This window comes from Petromyzon marinus, chromosome 22, assembly GCF_048934315.1.
Source record: "Petromyzon marinus isolate PM22_M1 ecotype Great Lakes invasive population chromosome 22, UKy_Petmar_22M1.pri1.0, whole genome shotgun sequence".
In the NCBI taxonomy this organism is placed as follows: domain Eukaryota; kingdom Metazoa; phylum Chordata; class Hyperoartia; order Petromyzontiformes; family Petromyzontidae; genus Petromyzon; species Petromyzon marinus.
Window position 1 is genome coordinate 13,131,992 of NC_133688.1, and position 21,111 is coordinate 13,153,102.

At 43.5% G+C, this 21,111-nt stretch overlaps 1 protein-coding gene across 1 annotated transcript in view; it reads left to right on the forward strand.

The window, feature by feature from the left end:
* The first annotated feature begins 822 nt into the window (after positions 1-822).
* The window catches only part of LOC116945083 (calcium-activated chloride channel regulator 1-like), a 28,327-nt gene continuing 8,038 nt past the window's right edge, over positions 823-21,111 (forward strand). The window contains 8 exon segments of the mRNA XM_076068876.1: positions 823-3,740; positions 7,684-7,824; positions 9,842-10,166; positions 11,074-11,137; positions 12,079-12,207; positions 13,424-13,601; positions 14,332-14,556; positions 19,537-19,761. Coding sequence (XP_075924991.1) covers positions 3,585-3,740; positions 7,684-7,824; positions 9,842-10,166; positions 11,074-11,137; positions 12,079-12,207; positions 13,424-13,601; positions 14,332-14,556; positions 19,537-19,761 — 1,443 coding nt within the window. The 5' untranslated portion in view covers positions 823-3,584.

The window sequence follows — 21,111 nt, forward strand, 5'->3', positions numbered from 1 at the left end:
TTTTGAACCATGTGTCATAGCAGGCAGTACACACTGATTAAACACCGTCTTCTGCAGTCCACATTGCTCTATTATGTTTCATTATCAAGTTTGGATTTTCAAAACCACCCCAATCTATTCTCATCATCCTCTTTGCATGTTATTTTTTTTTAAATCCTGTTTCACCTTCAATAGTTGACCCAGGTTCACACATTTCCACTGTTCTCCAGTCGTGTCCCTCCAACAGACATCTGTAATTGTTTAGTGAACTTGTTGCCTACCACCTTGTTTCTTTTCTCGTTTATGCTACATCCAACCCTGCAGCCACATTTTATAACGTTATTCTAATATTCCCTCCAGTTCGTAACAGCCAGAACATCTGAGATGGTTATTGTTTTTTTCTCCACGAGAATGTACGTATTTATTTCTCAAATCCATTTTTTTTAAAGCCTTCTGTCACTCAATAAGTTTTGGCCAAACCATACCACCCTGGCTCCAATATAAATGTGTATTTTGGTAATTTCTTCATGAACTCACAGTGTGCCTGTCGCCATTATTTATTAGTAAACGTTATTATTATTTTTAATTTATGGAGTTTTTACCTTTTCCATCACCCTACTGAGTCCAACAAATGTTCCAATTTATTTATCTCGAATCCTGTCTAGTTTTCGTCACGTTTGGCTTGCCAAACAAAGCATACGTATTGTACAGGGCCACAATCAGCTCCACGTGTCTTCCATAATAGAGGTTTTTGGTTTAGATCGCATAAATATAAATGTGTCGTTAAACCCGCCACCACCCAACACAAATCTGTCTGTCACCTGACGATGCGAGTTGTAATTACTGGCGAAACGTCATACTCGAAATGTTGTGGGTTTACTCTCCAACACGCAACCGGTGTGCTGGACTAGTAATGAATTGGCACATTTTGTTTACGTGACAAACCTTATTAATTGGCTGTGTCGGATAGTGGTGGGTTTAACGACACATTTATAGTTATGCAATCTTACCCAAAAGAAACAAACTTATATTACGGATAATAGTGGTGGCCAAAGGCTGCGTGTTAAACTGTCCAGGTGTCCCTGTTCGGACCCAGTGATTCTTAGCAGCCCCTGCTTCTTCACTGGCCCCAACGATATCACAACCGGTGGAACCAGTGAGGGACCGGAGTCCGTGGCTTATGTATGGCAGACGTGAGGGACCTTTTTAAATCGTACTTTGTCACGCTTGACAAGGGTATCTATCTACCTGACAACGGGAAGGTTCCATGATCGCACAAGGTGTCAACTAATTACAGTTCACAGTTCACTCCAATAACAGACGCCAACACTATCAACTACAACTGCATTCCATCATCAACACCACGCAACTACAGTGCACCGCAGTAATAATAATAGCCACAATGCTAGCCCCACATCAGAACGCTGCACGCACAGTCTGCCACGACAACAACAATGGCAACCACAAAGGCTACGTGGGTTACCATTTTTGGCCATTTGCACGATAGTCAGCCGATGGCCCTAGGCAGTGAGTAGGTAGTCAGCCTAGGCTGTGAGTAGGTAATCAGCCTAGGCAGTGAGTAAGAAGTCAGCCTAGGCAGTGAGTAAGAAGTCAGGCTAGGCAGTGAGTAGGTAGTCAGCCTAGGCTGTGAGTAGGTAGTCAGCCTAGGCAGTGAGTAGGTAGTCAGCCTAGGCTGTGAGTAGGTAGTCAGCCTAGGCTGTGAGTAGGTAGTCAGCCTAGGCAGTGAGTAGGTAGTCAGCCTAGACTGTGAGTAGGTAGTCAGCCTAGGCTGTGAGTAGGTAGTCAGCCTAGGCAGTGAGTAGGTAGTCAGCCTAGACTGTGAGTAGGTAGTCAGCCTAGGCTGTGAGTAGGTAGTCAGCCTAAGACCAGGCTGTGAGTAGGCAGTCAGCCTAGGCTGTGAGTAGTTAGTCAGCCTAGGCAGTGAGTAGGTAGTCAGCCTAGCCTGTGAGTATGTAGTCAGCCTAGGCTGTGAGTAGGTAGTCAGCCTAGGCTGTGAGTAGGTAGTCAGCCTAGGCTGTGAGTAGGTAGTCAGCCTCGGCTGTGAGTAGGTAGTCAGCCTAGGCAGTGAGTAGGTAGTCAGCCTAGGCAGTGAGTAGGGTTTGCTGCAATATTGTTGTTCATGATACCATGTAATATACAAAATTTAACAAATGACAATGATTACAATTTACAATTGTGTTTGACATTTTTGTTGGATAGTTTTCGTGTCCTTCCTGAGCAAATAAAGATTACCTCAACGTTCTTCAACTTAATACGCTTACAATCAATAACTGTTATAATGGACATGCTGTCAGTTAAACATTGAGTAGTTAAACTATAAAACAAACTGTGGTATAATGTACATGATGTAAATTCCTTTGAAAAAAACATTTTGCAGATTACTAATTTAATCGGTAATAGCCATATATTTGTAAATTGTATTACTGTTTCATGACTGGTTTTAGGGTCAGATCTCGCAGGTACATTGTGTGTCGTACATCTATCCTCCACCCCACACTTCCAATTAATAAAGTTTTCGCGTGATTAATAAACTTGGCAACTTATTACGGCTTCAGCAATACCACTAGTGTGTGGAAGAGTGATCCACAACATTGAACAATTGACTACAGATGTTTCCCTTATAGTCACAACCAGCATCACCAGGCAGTTGCCAGAAATGTGCATCGAAATATTGCTCATGAAATTCTACGTGTTAGAGTTTATATTATTGGTGTTTTGTTATTTTGATAGGAAATCAAATACTTAATACATTAAAAATGGCATAAATAACAGTATTATATGTTGCACAACAGACGATACAATGTTTGTGGTATATCAAAGTATCACTAGATTGCCACAACCTCTAGCTGCGAGTGCTTCATCATAGTACTCTTTGGTTCTATTCGGTAAAGTCACGAATAGAACCAAAGAGTATGGATCCTTGCAGTCACGAAAGCTTTAAATCTAGAATTCATAATAGTACTTAGTGTGATCATAGTTATCGACACTTTGCTGGTAAAACTAACACGGGTAGATATCACCTGTACCTTAGACTTTTGTTTATTTAAAGTTCTGCGAACATGGCAAGCCTTGCATTATGCAAGACCTTGGACAGGTGACAATAGCAGTCTTTATTTAAAAGTGACTTTATCTAACGTTTTCAGCATCCACAGAGATTATGTAAGATGTACATGTCGAACAGCTTGGGTCAGATTACTTTTGCATTCAACGGTTTTAGCACTCGGGGTGATCCCTGTGAGTGTCGGAATTTTACAGTGGAATTGTGTTGCCCCGACACAAGCCCTGTAATTAAACGGAGCAAAATAGGACACAACTGTAGAATCAGGCGTGGGTACCTGGATCAGGTTCGTTACCCTGCACCCAGATTGCACTGCCATTCCAAGCAGCAACCTGGGATAGCAAAACATGCAACTGAGCAAAGGTGAAAGACAATCAATATTATCTTTATGATTAGATGTGGGTGCTAAAGGAATGACGGGTGGGTGAACATTGAATCTTGCGAATATAAGGCATCTAGGTAAGTCAGTGTATTGAATTTAACCTCATCCGAAGGTTTGCTGTAAAATCAATTGACTTAGCGCAGCATGAATATCGTCGTGGTTCTGGCCGCGGCGCTGTGCGCAGCCGTGGAGCTGAGTGACAGCTCGCGAGTGAAGTTGATCAACAACGGCTACGAGGGCCTGGTCATCGCCATCAACCCAGCCGTGCCGGAGGACCCCCAACTCATCGACGCCATCAAGGTGGGTGGCTGGAGATCAGCAGTGTGAAGCTTTTTGCTTTTAATTGAATTCGATTAAGGTCCATTTGTATTTTAAGAGTGAAAAAAACCTGCAGCAACTGCTTATTCGCAAACACACAAAACCAAAAACCTGCCACCATCATTAATTCTCTTTTACAATAATTATATAGTAGATTTGAAGCTTTCGTGACTACAGGAATCCATACTTTCTGGTTCTTTTGGTAAAGTCACGTAGGTATATATAAAAAAATAATAAATCACGACGTTTCGATTGCAACACAAGCAATCATCATCAGGTGGGAAAACCACAACAATATATTTTTTTGGGGTTCCCCCTTATCACCAGTGATAGCGAATGTTTTCATGGAGAAATATGAAACAGATGCCATCCAGACATCCACCCTACGTCCTTCCTTGTGGAAGAGATATGTAGATGACACTTTCGTCATTTGGCCACATAGCCTGCCAGCATTGAACCAATTTCTCAACCACATCAATTCCATACACAAATCTATCAAATTCACCATGGAAGAAGAGAAGGATGGCAAGCTACCCTTCCTGGATGTTTTGTTTGAGAAGAGACCTGATGACTCATTGGGACACTCTGTCTACAGGAAAGCCACCCACACAGATTCCTATCTGAAATCTGATTCCCACCACCATCCGGCACAGAAGAATTCCCTCATCAAGACACTATACCATAGGGCCCACTGCATTTCCGACCAACACCGCCTAGCCAGTGAACTGGAACACGTATACCAGGTGATGAATGGGTACTCAGACCGCATTATTCGCAAAGCTGTTTCTCCAACCCCCTGAGAAGCCGATCAAAACCATAATGTTACCATACATAGCAGGTGTGACCAAAAATATTTCCAAAATCTTAAACAAACACAAGATCCAGGTCCGATTCAACACAGTACACAAAATCCGTCATCTAATCCCATCTGTGAAGGATGTCATTCCTGACATGCAATATCCTGGAGTTTGCAAACTAAGTTGTACCTGTGGTGGCTGTTACATTGGGGAAACATAACGACATGTCTCGGACCGTGTCTGCGAACACAAGGCAGATCTGAAACACGGCAGAACCAATACCTCGGCCGTGGCTGACTATTGTTATAACACTGTGGGCTCGCATGGCATTGTTTTTTCCGAGACCAAGGTACTCTGCAAACCTTCGGGCTATCAAAGGTTTGTTCATGAAGCCATCCAGATATATAAACATAGACATAACTTCAACCGAGAAGATGGATACAAATTGAGCAATCATTGGAAGAATGTTATTAACCAGGTAAAACCTGAACTGTTTATGGTTGTTCCATCATATTTGCCGGGCACTAGTCTATTTTGCCGAGTTAGTTGCATCCCCAGCGTTTGGCATTGCTGCTGCATTGGCATTGTTGGCTACATTGGCATTGTTGCTGCAGTGGCGTTGTTGTTGCATCCTCCCCCCACGCATCCCCAGCTCTCTCAGCCCCGCCCACTTCCAGCCCCGCCCACTTCCCCCCCATCCAGCTTCACGTCCCTCTTCTCGCGTCCACGCAACGCTCCCCTACCCCTACCCCCCTCCCTTGCCCCTCCCCCCTCCCTTGCCCCTCCCCCTCTCCTACCTATATAACCTCTTACCACGCCATCTCTCTCCCACTTAAGCAAAAAATGTTCTTGCTGTGGTTTTGTCACCTGATGATAATTGCTTCTGTTGCAATCGAAACGTCGTGATTTAATGTATTTTTATTTTATACCTACGTGACTTCACCGAAAGAACCACAGAGTAATTATAGAGTAGTTTACTTAATGTGTTTTTTGGCAATAAGGCAGTGTTGATGAAGCTGGTGGTTTCGTTTTTAGCTTTTGCTTGTATACCACTGCTAATGCAGTTGCTTTTTTTTATTAGAATTTCTTTACAAAAAGTCACAATATTGCAGTGACTGGATTTGTTTGTAAAAAAGCTATCATTGTTGCAGCGCTCCAGCCAGACTGTATCAGGGCTCACAATGCTGCAAACAGGACTTGACTGGGGTTATTGGAATAACTCTACAATTTCTCTGTCATAGGCATACTGCTTTAATCTTCCAAAGTTTGGCCTTCCATTTTGAACAGCTTGCTATATTTTTTGCAAGTTATTAAAGGATTGTTGGGCATATATTTTTTATTATTTCTTACCCAAAGACCCAAAGAATAAGTTAAGCAATCATGTATATACATATCATTATACGATGCAGTTTATTTTGATTAATAATGTGTGTTCTTTTGCATTAGATTTTGTAAGTATAATGTCGATCTTCTTTGGTTCTTTCGGTAAAGTCACGTAGAATGAGAATAAAATAATAAATTGATAAAATAAAATAACACAATAATATTCTCACGACGTTTCGGCCACAACACAAGCGGCCTTCATCAGGTGAAGGGAGCGAGACTGTCTGGTAGGACAGCGCTGGAGTGAGAGAGCCACGTTCAGATCACGGCTTTTTAAGCTTAGAGTCGCGGCATCTAAGCTTAAAAAGCCGTGATCTGAACGTGGCTCTCTCACTCCAGCGCTGTCCTACCAGACAGTCTCGCTCCCTTCACCTGATGAAGGCCGCTTGTGTTGTGGCCGAAACGTCGTGAGAATATTATTGTGTTATTTTATTTTATCAATTTATTATTTTATTCTCATTCTACGTGACTTTACCGAAAGAACCAAAGAAGATGAATCATTGCAGTCACGAAAGCTTTAAATCGAAATATAATGTCGATGTTTAAAATATCCTTTCATCACTCCACAGAGCCAATGCAATACATCTGTCACGTGGGCTATTATGCAAATTGATTTGATGTTCAGCAAACTGCTGCTACGCTTAAATGCAAGCAAGCATTTTTTACAGTTTTATACAAGAATATAAAAACAAAAAATGTCAACATGTTACTTTCTTGTCAACATTGCAGCAGTTTGCTTAAAATCCAAAAATTTTCATAATTGCCCACATGACAGATTTATTTTATTGGATCTGTTTGATGGTGGAGGGTAATAATTAAAACATGTACATTATAACCACACGATCTAATCCAAAATAATCTAATCATGAATCATAATATTGGTCGTAAAAGCCTCTGTATAGAATTAGGCAGTTCACTTGGAGCACGTTCAACGTGCTGGCGGACAAATTGTCGCAGATGAAGCTGACAGCTGCGCACTGCATAATTTTAATTACAGGAGAACTCCACTCATCCATCATCTTAGTACACGCAACTCCTATTATCCATGAGAGCTGTGGGTTCTGTACAAACGGGCCTATTAATCATTTTCTTCATTATTTCCCCCCCTGGATAAGGGGAATAAAATAATGAGTAGATAATCCTGTGCTGTGGATAATAGGATCCGTCTGACCCCCCCCAACCCACAACACCATCACCACCGATAAAGAGTTCTCCTGTACGTGCGCTCTGAATCTCAACAAGCTTGCAATAGCTACGGTGAAACACATCAAATAATTGTGATCCGAGTTGTTTAATTTGTACGTGTACTCAATGTTGGCGCCACGGTGGCTGTGAGATGTTAACTACCTCGCCTGATATGCAGGAGGTCGTGGGTTTGATCCCAACCCTGACGCCTGCTGTATATTTGGAGTTTGCGTGTGTCTCTCTCTCCATGTTCGCACGCATTTTTCTCCGGTCCTCCGATTTCCCCCCTCCCTCCCCACCCCCCACACTTAAAAACATGCGTTTTGAATATTTGGCTGTGACCAATTTCCACTTGATAAGCCACTTTGCTGAGCTATCATTTGTGGCCAGGTCGCTTCTGAAAAAGAGCTATATGGCTCAGTGAGCCTTACCTGGTAAAATAAAACATAGTTAGAATGATTTTGTGGTTTTAGCCAATTTGCATAAAAATCATTGGACTTGACATGAAACATCACAACCGGTAACTTATTTGCTGCTGTCTTGAAAACTGTTTCTCGCAGGATATGGTCGGCGATGCTTCTGCCTACCTGTTCAAGGCAACGAACCGCCTGGCGTATTTCAAACACGTCAGCATTCTAATTCCATTTTTCTGGAGCTCACAATCAAACTACACACGACCCAAATACGAGTCCTATGGCAAGGTAAGAGCTGATTTTTTTTAAAAACCTGAAATCTTCAGCACAAGTAGCGTTTCCAGAGTTTAGACAGTGGTGATAAATTGTTTCCATTCATGCTTTAAACTTGTCTGCGTGGCTAACACAACTCTTGATATTCAATAACATAAGCACAAAGTAACAAGTTGCACGTTTCAATCTGCGCTGAAGCAACAGTCTTTTGAAGCAATGCTAACGAGGGAATACCGGAAATTGGTGGCATGGTTTTGATTCTTTCCATCAAAATTGTGTGCGTGCATACGTACGTACGTGTGCAGTCCATTTGTCAATGCACTGTTGGTTGAGGGCCTATACGCACACCGCGCGGGTCGTGAGGGTTGTTTAACAAATACTTCACCATGTTGGTGGAGGTGGGAACGGGGTGATACAGAGCAATGCTTTCTGCTGCACTGCCCTCTTCTATACTGCCCACAGCGCCTACTGCGCCTGCTTAATGCACATTATGGTCACCCATTCGAGCACTCTCCAGGTTCAAGGTTGCTTAACTTCTGAGATCTTATAAGTCCCGGCGCATTCCGGGTGATTTGGTCACAGATACAAGAAAGGTGTTTCATGAGGTCAATTAATGACCCTGAGGTTAAAGGGATGCAACGCCTTAGCTCTTCAAACCACTTAAATGTGACGTATGCATGACATTGATTAATTCGTGCAATGTTTTCTCACACGACTCTTTTATTTGTACCGTATTATATCTCTACGTAAATAAATTCCATCAAGCTCAGACATTTTATAAAATACTTGGATCCACGGAACATAGAAACCACGACGCATTCGTTTACAACACTGGCTTCAAAGAGAAAACAAATATACACTTTGGCAAGAAAGAAAGCCGTCCCTTGGTGTGGGCCAATCAGTTTCAAGGACAACGCATACATTATAATAGTGTGTGGTTTTTTTGTTTGCATTTGACTGCAAGTATTGTGGTTAATGCAGATATGAATCCTTGTAAAAAAGTTTCAGTTTTGTTGCCGGAAAAATGGGGAAAACCCTATTATTATCATCAATTACGCTTTCGTGAATAATTGTTTGGAGATTAGAAGATGTGGCTAATACTGGAAGTGACCACAAAACGGATCAGATTATTGGGTATCCTTAAAATGCAAACTCTAGATTCATATGGAAAAGTGAGATTCTCTCCAGATCCCGTTGAATTTCGGCTCGGTGGCGAGATGTTAATGTCCTCGCCTGGTATACAGGAGGGTCGTGGGTTCCATCACGTCCCTCACGCTTTTATATTTGGAGTTTTCATGTTCTCCCCATGGTCACGTGGATTTTTCTCCAGGTCCTCCGGTTTTCCCCTCCACATTTAGAAACATGCGTTACGAGTATTTGACTGCTATTAATTTCCACGTGATAAGCAACTTCGTTGGGCTATCATTTGTGGCCAGATCGCTTCTGAAAGAAAGTTACATAGCTCAGTGAGCCTTACCTGCCAAAACACAAATAGTTGAGTTTAAGTTTAGTTTGCACTCACGCTTTCGATAAATGGGGGGAGCGGATGATGCTTCCCATGCTCTAATGGTTAGCACACTGGATTTGTCATGCAGAAGTCTACATTTTTACTCCCAGCGCAACAGGTGAAACAATGGGGAACGTTTCTTGAATTTCTCCTCCTCCTCTGTCCACACAACAGCATGAATGGGCCCAGTAATGAGATGAACAGGTCATGGTGCGGTGGGATACAATTGTGGGTACTCATACCTCTTCCGAGATGTCTGGTTAGCATGGGAGACTCGGCCAATACTCTCTAGAGGGGATTTCTAGACCGCCCTCTATTGGAGGCCTTTTCACCAGCAGTGGTAAGAGCAAGCAATTACAGGGCTTAATGGTGAAATAAATGGGAGCCAGCCAGGAGCATTCAGTGGTGTCAGGTATTTTGATGCCAGAATAGTAAAGTTTGGCCTTGGGAATCTTCATGATTATGCAATTGACCAGAGGATTCGCCCTCATTTCTTTTTCTCCTTCCACACAAAAAAAATTACAGGCGGAGGTGCGTATTGCCTCTCTGGACGACCCCGAGGATGACTCGCCGTACACTCAGCAGTACGGGCAGTGCGGGGAACCCGGCCAGTACATTCAGCTCACCCCCAACTTCCTCCTGGCCGACAAAAACCTGGACGCGTACTGCCCACGAGGTGCATTCATACTGTGGGACGAAGCTCACGCCGCGTTTGTGCACGTTAGGCCTTGGGTCAAGCGTGCGATCTGCCGCTTTGTGCGTTACGAGCATGTTGTCCAAGGGTCTATTCTTAGGGGGCACCCCAGCACTATTCTGGAGGACTGGAGGGGGCTGAACCACGCCCCTGAAAGCTGAGCACCCCATTTGAAATATGTTAGTGTAAAAAAAAAACCGTTGGTACAATATTGGACACCAGCAGCAGTTTTTCTTTAAATGTTCAGCATCAATTGCACTTGATCTGCCGCAGTGTCCTACTTTTAATTCGTGAGCTTCGTTTGGTATTGATATACAAACTGTCTGCGGTAGTCGGAGGGAACTGGACAAAATGGAAACATTTGGACAATTAAGTGATGGGTGTCACAGTCTTTCTTTGTACATATATAGGGAGTGTGAGCTAGGCCAGAATTCAAGACAAAATCATATCATACGGTATGTTGAACTTCTTTCGCACCATACCTAGCCAAACGTGCTAAGCGGAGGTGCGAGGGAAGGACAGACAAACTAAAAACACAAAGCAGTTCTACTCGAGTGGCTTTCTACTCTTGAAGAGCGTTCCTGAAAAGCACTTTAACGTGTCTAACGTTTGTTTAACATCGACTGTGTCGAACCCCCCCTTCCCGCCACCCCCTGAGTTTGTGTGAGCCCCCACCTTTAAACAAAGTCACTCTACACGATTGGTGGGCCCAAATGTAAAGCATAGCCGTCGGTGGATCAAAAACCTCAAGTCAATTCGTTTTCCCATCCAATTGCTCAATGGGGGCAGTGATCATGTCTTGTTGGTGGCAAGTGATGGAAATTCCACATTTCTACGGTGGAGGAAAGGTTGTTCGAAAACTTACCACTGGTGACTTACCACAAAGTGTTATAATTTTATCAACCCAGAGATGATGGGCAGTCAGCCCCTGACTGGAATATTACATGCGACCTTCCTGGGATCTCAAGCGATAAAACCGGAGCATGACAGCACTCCGTGGCCAAAAAACAATTGTCATGACACATCTACAAGCTACTTTTATGATACTTAATCTGTATTACAGAATATAAGGTGCAAGGTTTGCTGGATCACATGCAGATTTGTGAAACTGCCAAACCCATTGGGCTGTGAGGTGGCACGTATATGGCAGAATGACAAATTGCTTCTTCAATGTATCCGTGTGGATTTGTGTTATCCCTTTTTACGTGTCGTGTGAAACACAATCCTCATGCATAAAAAAAAATTAGAGGCTAAATGATGAAGGGAGGTGACACCACAACAGGGAACTGCAGGGATGAGACTCCTGACTCGTGGTGCCGAATGTTGAACGTTATCAGCACCACTGAGTGGAACAGAGCCCCGCTCCGACAGCTCGTCGGTGTGAGATGGCGTGTGATCGGCGGGCAGCCACGAGGCTGTGAGTTGGGGCGGTTAACGGACAGCCACGAGGCTGTCAGTTGGGGCGGTTGACGGACAGCCACGAGGCTGTCAGTTGGGGCTGTTAACGGACAGCCACGAGGGTGTCAGTTGGGGCTGTTAACGGACAGCCACGAGGCTGTCAGTTGGGGCTGTTAACGGACAGCCACGAGGCTGTCAGTTGGGGCGGTTAATGAATAGCCACGAGGCTGTCAGTTGGGGCAATTTAAGGAGCAGGAGAGTCGATATAAAAAGGGGTTATATAGCAGCTGGAAGGCAGTTAAGTCTGGAGAGAAAAGTAAGTGGCTAAGTTGTGAGATCTCCATGAGAAGTTATAGGATAAATATGTATAGGAGTGTAAATAACAAGTTATCGATTGTTACAATTGTGAAGTAATATATTTGATTCAATTATGTTGCCCATTCTGGGTACAAAATATACCCGATTGTCAGCATCTTCTCGTTCAAAACCATTGCGGCACGCGCGTGCTGTGTGGCTAGCGCCCGCGCACGGCCTCCTCCACGCAATGGCGTGGAGGAGGCCGCGATGGCGGGGAGAAAGTGATTTCAAGTCTGCACCTTTACCATGTAAGAAGTGTGTAAAAACTTTTTTTACGGAGGTTCACATGTCATTTGACTCGTGAACCTGAAAGCAAGTTTGTGTATCGATGCACAGGAAGGGCCTTCGTCCATGAGTGGGGGCACCTCCGATGGGGCCTCTTCGACGAATATAATGAAGATGAGCCCTTCTACTTGCACGGAAATAATGTAGAGTTCACAAGGTTGGTTTTGTAGAGGATGAGCGAACACGAGGTTGGGAGGGTCCATGTATTTTATCCACACTTGCTCACAGCCTTCTCTCAGTCCGTTCCCCTCCATCATCTCTCGAGCCCCCCGATGCCCCCCTCTTATATCTCCTCACCTGCTGATCTCCCCTTCTCCCCTGCTCCCGCCCCACTGTCTCACCTCTTTCGGTGTGAATCTCCCTTATTTTAGCGGGAACGCTCTCCGTGCCCCTTAACCCACTGTCCATCTCCATCCCTACTCCTGACATCTCTTACAGTTTCAATCCTACAACCACGTAGGCCCCATTTGTTCCATCAGAAAATAGTGCAGATAAATATCGGCGAGGCAAGTAACTCCAGAGAGATCCTCAGAGAATGTAGATTAAATAAAACGGATTCCTTATTACATTAAATTATGTGTTTCACGTTCTTTTGGTTTTATAAAAAAAAAACAGAATTTAAAATATTGATCTGAATTCCATCCTTTGTAGCAGGGTGGGTGGGCAAGTCTGTCGCCTGGTGTGTGAACTAGAGTTTACTTGAAGAGATCTCTGAAGTAGCTCTGTGATATCTGCTTCCACTGGCCATTCTATAACACTGCTCTGCAAGAGATCCACGTGGATCTTTCGTCTCATGACGATGCTGATAGTGACGCTGATTTAGAAGTAAAATATGGGAGAAGACACAGAAAGACCTTGTGAGTCACGGATTGTATTATTTGGTGAAGAGACTCGTCGTTCTATAGGTGTACCTGTTGAGTTTGTAAACTTACATTATTACCCTTTTGTATAATGGTTAAATAAAATGGGTTTTCCAAATTTCATACCACTTTGTGTCATAAGATACAGAAATTTCCATTAAAAAAATGCATAAAGCAATATAAATACATCATGGTAGAGAATGGCATGTGGCAGATGACATTCCTCATGAGGCATATCCATTCCCTTTTATCGACATAGTACAAGTTAAGCACATGGACTTTAAACTGCAATAAGTCAGTGATCATCAGAGCTAGAAATATACTTTAAAAATAAGAAATCACATAAAATATGAATATTATTTACGCACTGATGACTGGGCTGAGCCTACCAATTCTCTCCGCTTGAAAGCCAAAGTAAATCACAGGAGGAGGGGGGGAGTTCCCAGGTTTCAACCCAAGATGTCAACGGCGCTCGTTCAGTGTTCTGACATGGCATCGTCTTGTCTATAACAGGTGCTCCAGAGGCGTCACAGGCGGCACTGGGGTAGTGAGCTGCAGCTCTATCGGCTCTTGCAAAGTACAGGCGTGCAAGATCGGAATTAACGGACTGCCTGAACAGGGCTGCATGTTCTTCCCCGACAAGGTTCAGATGGCACGGGAGTCCATCATGGCCCTACAATGGCTTGATAACGTGAGTGCGATGTTCTTTAATAACCCTGTCCTGTTACAGCATTAGAAATGGGTTTGGAAAAAAAAAATTAAGGGACTCCGGACTGTGTACGGGGATAAACTTTGCAACGTTATGTTTATAATTAATAAATGGACTATGAGTTACTAGAGTCCATGGCACATGTGATGAATTTAATTCGACTGTCTGGCATGATACAGTGGTGCACGCCTGTAATTCAAAACTATGGAGGCGATGTTTAGTGGATCGTACAAAGGATTGCACAAATGTTGTGAAACTCCTTTCCCGTGGGTATCGAGGTATTATTATCTGGCTTGCCAGGAGGCAGTACAGCAAAAATATTAACTCCACCTGTTCCATCTCCCTGGTATAGTTTCCCCCCCACCTCCCCTTGCATACGTGGGTTATTTCCAGATGCTCCGGTGTCTTCCCGCATTTAAACACTTATTATTTGACTGGAAACATCTTAATATATAGGCGGTTGTAGAGCTTGGGAAATTGTTGGTGCTGGCTGAACGCCAAGCTGCTGCCTTCCCACTGGTCTGTGGTTTCTTGCATCTCCTAGTCCTTGTCTCTTCGAGAGTAACTGAATACTGTCAAGTTACAAGTTGAATGGCATCCATTATAACTGAATGACTATTAATGCTCTTCTTTGACAAGCTAACACTGTTGGTGATGCACCAACCCACGTCAAGAATATTCCTTGCCCAAATGCATGACGGTATGGCTGCAGGTGGAAGAATTCTGCACGGTCAACTCGCACAACAGAAATGCTCCGAATCTGCAAAACCGACTGTGTAGCTCAAGCAGTGCCTGGGACATTATGCAGAAGCATGAAGATTTTAATAACAACGAACCACCCCCCGCTGACGTGCCCACACAGCCGACATTCAGCCTCCTGCGGCCATCCCACCGAGTCATCACGCTTGTTCTGGATAAATCGGGCAGCATGAGTGGGGTGAGTTACTTTTACTCGCACAACAAAGTTATTCCCGTTCTAAAACAGAGTCCAGGCATGTGCGTGGCCAACAATGCAAGCAGTTAAGTCTGCAGTGTGTGTGGCACATATAAAGGGTAGTTAACTTGATGAACCAAACTATGTAAGGAGTTGTGTTCAATGTGTCCCAAAACTAGGAGTTTCGCCTCTAACATCCCTCAGCTCTGCAGAACCGCCCCCCACCGTAATCTATGTATGCAGAACAATGCCTGCATCTTCCACATCCTTATCCCATCCGTTGCTCAAACCCTTATCCATGCCTTCATCACATGTCAACTCTACGACCGCAACTCTCTCATTTATGGCCTTATCAAACTCCTAACCACAAACTCCAAATGATCCAAAAGGCCACACGTGTTCTCACCCGCACCCATAATTAAGGCCTTGCCCCAAATAAGCAGATCTTATTCTGGCTCCAAATATAATTTCGCACCAACTACAAGATCGCCCTTATCATATTCAAGATCCCTCATTGACTTGCCCTTGCCTAACTCTCCCATGATGTGCTCTCCACTTGAGCCACCAAGGCTCGTATCAAAAGTCTCATTCAACTTTTGCTCAATGAGAGGCAATGCTTTCTCTGTTGTTGCTGCTGCTCCCACTGTTTGAAATTCCCTTCATCTGGCCATTCGACACTGCTGAGACTCTTCCACTTGTCTAAGTTCAATATTTCTCTGCTACATATGTCAATCTCTATGAAGTGTCTTCATTCACACTTCTGTTATGTAAACAATTCCTATGGAATTCTACTCAATTCCTTCTCTAACCAACCCACCCCCTTTTAAAACTCTCAGAACGGCCGCGTTTCGCCTTATTGCGCAACATCTTGAGATATGGTCACATTTAGATGTTTTTTTTTTTTATGAATGTAAATTGTATCGTACTATATAAATGTATACTCTTTGGTTCTATTCGGTAAAGTCACGTAAAAAACAACAACAAATAAAAAAAAATTCACGACGTTTCGGCCACAACACAAGTGGCCTTCATCAGGTGAAGGGAGCAGACTGTCTAGAGGACAGCGCTGGAGTGAACACAGCCAAGCTCAGACCGCGACCTTTAAGCTGTGTGAGAGGAAGCAGAGTGCCTTGACAAAGGAATTAGCATAAAAATTTGGATTTAATTGGCGGACTTAGCATGATGAACGATGTATAGGGGGGGGGGAGCAAGTGCAGACCGGCGAGGGGGGGAGGGGGAGTTTACATATTGATGGTGTGAAAAGGGAATTTAAGCAGCTGCAAAAGTTTGGGATACCACCACTTGAAAAAATATACAGTACCATTGAAAATTAGTTTAATGTTTGGTTTGATTCAGAACATCTTTCCAATGGTTGCTTAATTTGAAACCATCCTCTCGGTTGAAATTGTGTCTGTGTTTGTAAATCTGAATTGCCTCGTGAACAAATCTCTGATAAAAACCCGTGGGTTTGCAAAGAACCTTGGTATCGAAGACAATTAAATCGTGATCACCCACAGTGTTGTAACAGTGATCAGCTACGGCAGAAGAATTCGTTCTGCCGTGTTTCAAATCTGATTTGTGCTCGCGAATTCGGTCAGAGACATGTCGTTTCGTCTCCCCGATATAGCAGTCACCGCAGGTACCACTCAATTTGTAAACTCCGGGGTACTGTAAGTCAGGAATGACATCTTTCACGGAAGGGATCAGGTCACGGATTTTGTGTACTGTATTGAACCAGACCAGGATCTTGTGTTTGTTTAGAATTTTGGAGATCTTTTTAGTAACGCCTGCTATATATGCTAGTGTGATGGTTTTGATCGGAGTATCAAGTGGTTGTTTCTGTATGGAGGTAGAAACAGCTTGGCGGATGGTACGGTCAGAGTATCCATTCCTTTTTAGGGCCAGATGTACATGTTTTAATTCACTGGTCAGGTGGTGTTGGTCCGAAATGCAATGAGCCCTGTGGTATAACGTTTTGATGAGAGAATTATTTTGCGTCGGGTGGTGGTGGGAATCAGATTTCAAGTAGGAATCTGTGTGGGTGGGTTTCCTGTAGACAGAATGTCCCAATGAGCCATCAGTTCTCCTCTCAAACAGAACATCCAAGAATGGCAGCTTGCCATCTCTCTCCACTTCCATGGTGAATTTGATGGCGGGGTGTCTGGAATTAATGTGGTCTAGGAAAAGGTTCAAAGCCGGGAGGCCATGTGGTCAAATGACGAAAGTGTCGTCTACATATCTCTTCCACAGGGAAGGTCTGAGGGTGGAAGTCTGGATGGCGTCTGATTCACATTTCTCCATGAAAATATTGACTATCACTGGTGACAAGGGGGATCCCATGGGGGTACCCTCATTTTGTTTGTAGAAGGAACCATTCCAAGTAAAGTAGGTACTGTTGAGGCAGTGCCTAACCAGTGCAGGTGTATCGGTGTCTAGTCCATGTTGGACCAAATTTTCAATTATTTCAGTGGTATCAGGTACTGGGACTTTGGTGAACAAAGAGACCACATCGAAGCTGACAAGGATATCGTCAGGGGACAGTACAACGTCTTTGACCATAGAGACCAATTGGGCTGAGTTAAGCACTGCTGAGGCGGTCTTGCCAGTGAAAGGCAGCAAGGTATCTGACAGAAAACGGGCTAGTCTATAGGTAGGGGAGTTGATCGTGGATACGATGGGTCGTAGTGGGGTGCCTTCTTTATGAATCTTGGGAAGACCATAGAATCTAGGGGGTCTTGCAGCAGAAGGTTTTAGGGAGGGACGTTTAGTTGGGTCGATTAGGGAGGTCGAACTTGTGATGATCTTGTTGGTTTTTATTGCTAGGCAATTAGTAGGGTCATTTTTTTATTTTTTATTAACTTCCATCTTTGGAAGATTCTGGATTTTGTTGTTGTATGAATCTTTATCCATAATTACAGTAGCGTTGCCTTTATCGGCTGAGAGGATGACTATATCACTTCTGTTTTTTTAAATTCGCGAGTTCAGAGCGTTCATTTGTGCTGATGTTACTAATGGGTTTCTTAGCATTCTTAAGAATAGTGGCTATTTCAGCTCTCGCAACGTCTGCTTGGATGTGTCCTAAGCCTTTGAGGGCTACATCGACCTGAGAGATGATATCATCTACTGGTATGTGTTTTGGGGTGACAGCAAAATTCAGCCCCCTAGCCAGTACTGTTTTCAGATTGTCCGAAATCGGGGTGCTACTCTGATTAATGACGATTTTGTTGACATCTAGTTTTGTTATATGTGGAAATGGGCTCTTCTTTGATAGGTGGTTGAATTTAGAAATCAGGTTAGCTTTACATTTGACTGACAGTGAATCAGCAGAAGAAGCAGTCATGTTGTCTACGTGATTCCAATCAGAAGGTGACATTTTTTGTGTTAACATTAAATGAGCTTGTAGGAGAGCCCTGTCTAAAGTATCGAGTTCAAATCGGAGTAGCCTTATCCTCTCTGAGATTAAAGATAGGCTGGCCTTAAACAGAATCTGTTTAGAATTCGGAGAAGATACAGCAGCCGACGTGAGTGTGAAAGCGATGGGTATTACCTTGTGATCGCGGCATCTTTTGAGGAAGGTCAGCGTCTCTATGAGCTGTGACTTCTTGTCCCGTTGTCTGTTAAAAGCTCTAACAGATAGGTGAAAGCCCTCCCCGTAGAGGTTATCAATTCTAGATTTAAAGCTTCCGTGACTGCAAGGATCCATACTCTTTGGTTCTATTCGGTAAAGTCACGTAAAAAACAACAAAAAATAAAAAAAAATCACGACGTTTCGGCCACAACACAAGTGGCCTTCATCAGGTGAAGGGAGCAGACTGTCTAGAGGACAGTGCTGGAGTGAACACAGCCAAGCTCAGACCGCAACCTTTTATACCACAGGGCTCATTGCATTTCGGACCAACACCACCTGACCAGTGAATTAAAACATGTACATCTGGCCCTAAAAAGGAATGGATACTCTGACCGTACCATCCGCCAAGCTGTTTCTCCCTCCATACAGAAACAACCACTTGATACTCCGATCAAAACCATCACACTACCATATATAGCAGGCGTTACTAAAAAGATCTCCAAAATTCTAAACAAACACAAGATCCTGGTCCGGTTCAATACAGTACACAAAATCCGTGACCTGATCCCATCCGTGAAGGATGTCATTCCTGACTTACAGTACCCCGGAGTTTACAAATTGAGTTGTACCTGCGGTGACTGCTATATCGGGGAGACAAAACGACATGTCTCTGACCAAATTCGCGAGCACAAATCAGATTTGAAACACGGCAGAACGAATTCTTCTGCCGTAGCTGATCACTGTTACAACACTGTGGGTGATCACGATATAATTTTCTCTGATACCAAGGTTCTTTGCAAACCCATGGGTTTTTATCAGAGATTTGTTCACGAGGAAATTCAGATTTACAAACACAGACACAATTTCAACTGAGAGGATGGTTTCAAATTAAGCAACCATTGGAAAGATGTTCTGAATCAAACCAAACATTAAACTAATTTTCAATGGTACAGTATATTTTTTCAAGTAGTGGTATCCCAAACTTTCGCAGCTGCTTAAATTCCCTTTTCACACCATCAATATGTAAACTCCCCCTTCCCCCCTCGCCGGTCTGCACTTTCTCCCCCCCCCCCCCCCCATACATCGTTCATCATGCTAAGTCCGCCAATTAAATGCTAATTTTTATGCTAATTCCTTTGTCAAGGCACTCTGCTTCCTCTCCCACAGCTTAAAGGTCGCGGTCTGAGCTTGGCTGTGTTCACTCCAGCGCTATCCTCTAGACAGTCTGCTCCCTTCACCTGATGAAGGCCACTTGTGTTGTGGCCGAAACGTCGTGAATTTTTTTTGTTGTTTTTTACGTGACTTTACCGAATAGAACCAAAGAGTATGGATCCTTGCAGTCACGAAAGCTTTAAATCTAGAATATATAAATGTACATGTGTTAAAATCCCCCTGCTCTCTCCCTTCGGGTGCAGGGAAGTCGTTTGCAGAGACTGCGGCAAGCGGCCGACATATTCATCATGCAGATTTTGGAGGAAGGAGAGATGGTTGGAATAGTCACTTTTGACAGTTCAGCCCAAACCAAATGTGGATTAACACTAATTACGGACACTGGAAGCCGGGTGGCACTAAAGTCTTGCTTGCCCACAGGTGCAGGGGGCGGAACAAATATATGTGCAGGTGTTTCAAAAGGGTTTCAGGTAAGTTGTGAAGTCTGACGAATTTATTTTCTGAATAATCAAAGGCAGTTGTCACAATATGGCAACAATGTGATGATGTGTCCTTTATAGTGTGTTAGCCGCAATACAAAATATAGCAGAAATACAATACTATAGGGGGGACCGTGTTGCAGATCCTTTAATTCGTGGCGAATTTCTGAGGTTAGACTTGTAATCCGTGATAAAATGTTGGTACCAAAGCAGTGCACAGCAAATTATGGGAAGAATTCACCACGTAATCCCATTAATCCGTGAGAACGTTGCGAATTACAGGGGAAGTGCGGGATGTGACTGGCAGCTAAATTAATCCGAAATAAATATGGCCATTATAAGGTTTCATTTTTTAAAAAGACCAAATGGTGCATATCTGCCATATGTTGAAGGTGAATATCTTCCATATGGGTCTTTGTTTAAGGACTTTTTGGATTTTGCTGGACTTGATATCCAAGTTTAAGGAATGCAAATATCACGTCCTTGGAAAACTAATTGGATCACCACAAATCCTCTGTGCAAAAAATAAACAACAAAATTAACATTGCAAATAAAAGAGATGCACATCCTGCCTCCGTATTTACCTTCCTGTAGCTACCTTCCTGCAGCACCGAGCTCGCCCCACCCATTTAGATAGATCTCGGTTTACTGTTTGTGAAGAGGTTTTAATTCGCTGCGGTGTTCTGAGGATTGTGAGAGGAGTCTTGAGCCGCCAATTGTTCGCGAATTACAAAGATTCACGCATTTTTGGATCGCAAATTATTAGATTGTTTTCTTGTAGACTGGAGTTTCACCGTTTAAAAATGAAACGCATTTGTTTTGCACATCGGCAAATGGGTGTTCTGGAACAAATAATTAAAAGCAGCCTTTTGTGCATAATTGGAAATCCTTGGCCAGTGTTAACTTCGAGAGCCTTATTAGCAAATCATGCCTATTAATACAAATGTTATTGTCTAGACCAGGGGTCACCAAACTTTTTTCACAGTGGGCCGGATAACTGAAAGAATGACGAGCGTGGGCCGCATAATAAATAAATATTTCTGGAGCGTCGAACCTGTGTTGACAGCTGGAAAATCTGGGGGCGGGAAAGATGCGTGTTTGTGTGTGTTGCCATGGAAACCATGGTAACGTGTTGCCATGACGTTGCCATGGAAACCACGGTAACGTCAGCGTAGGCGGAGCTACCACGAGCCGGGGAAGTACTTGGGATGGGGCGAAATAAGCAAACATTACAATAAACAAGAAAATCTAGATACAATAATTTAAAATAGTAAATTTAAGGAACATAGCAGTCAGGAGGTCTCCGCACGCGTGAAGATCTCCTAGTATTCTAAACATATT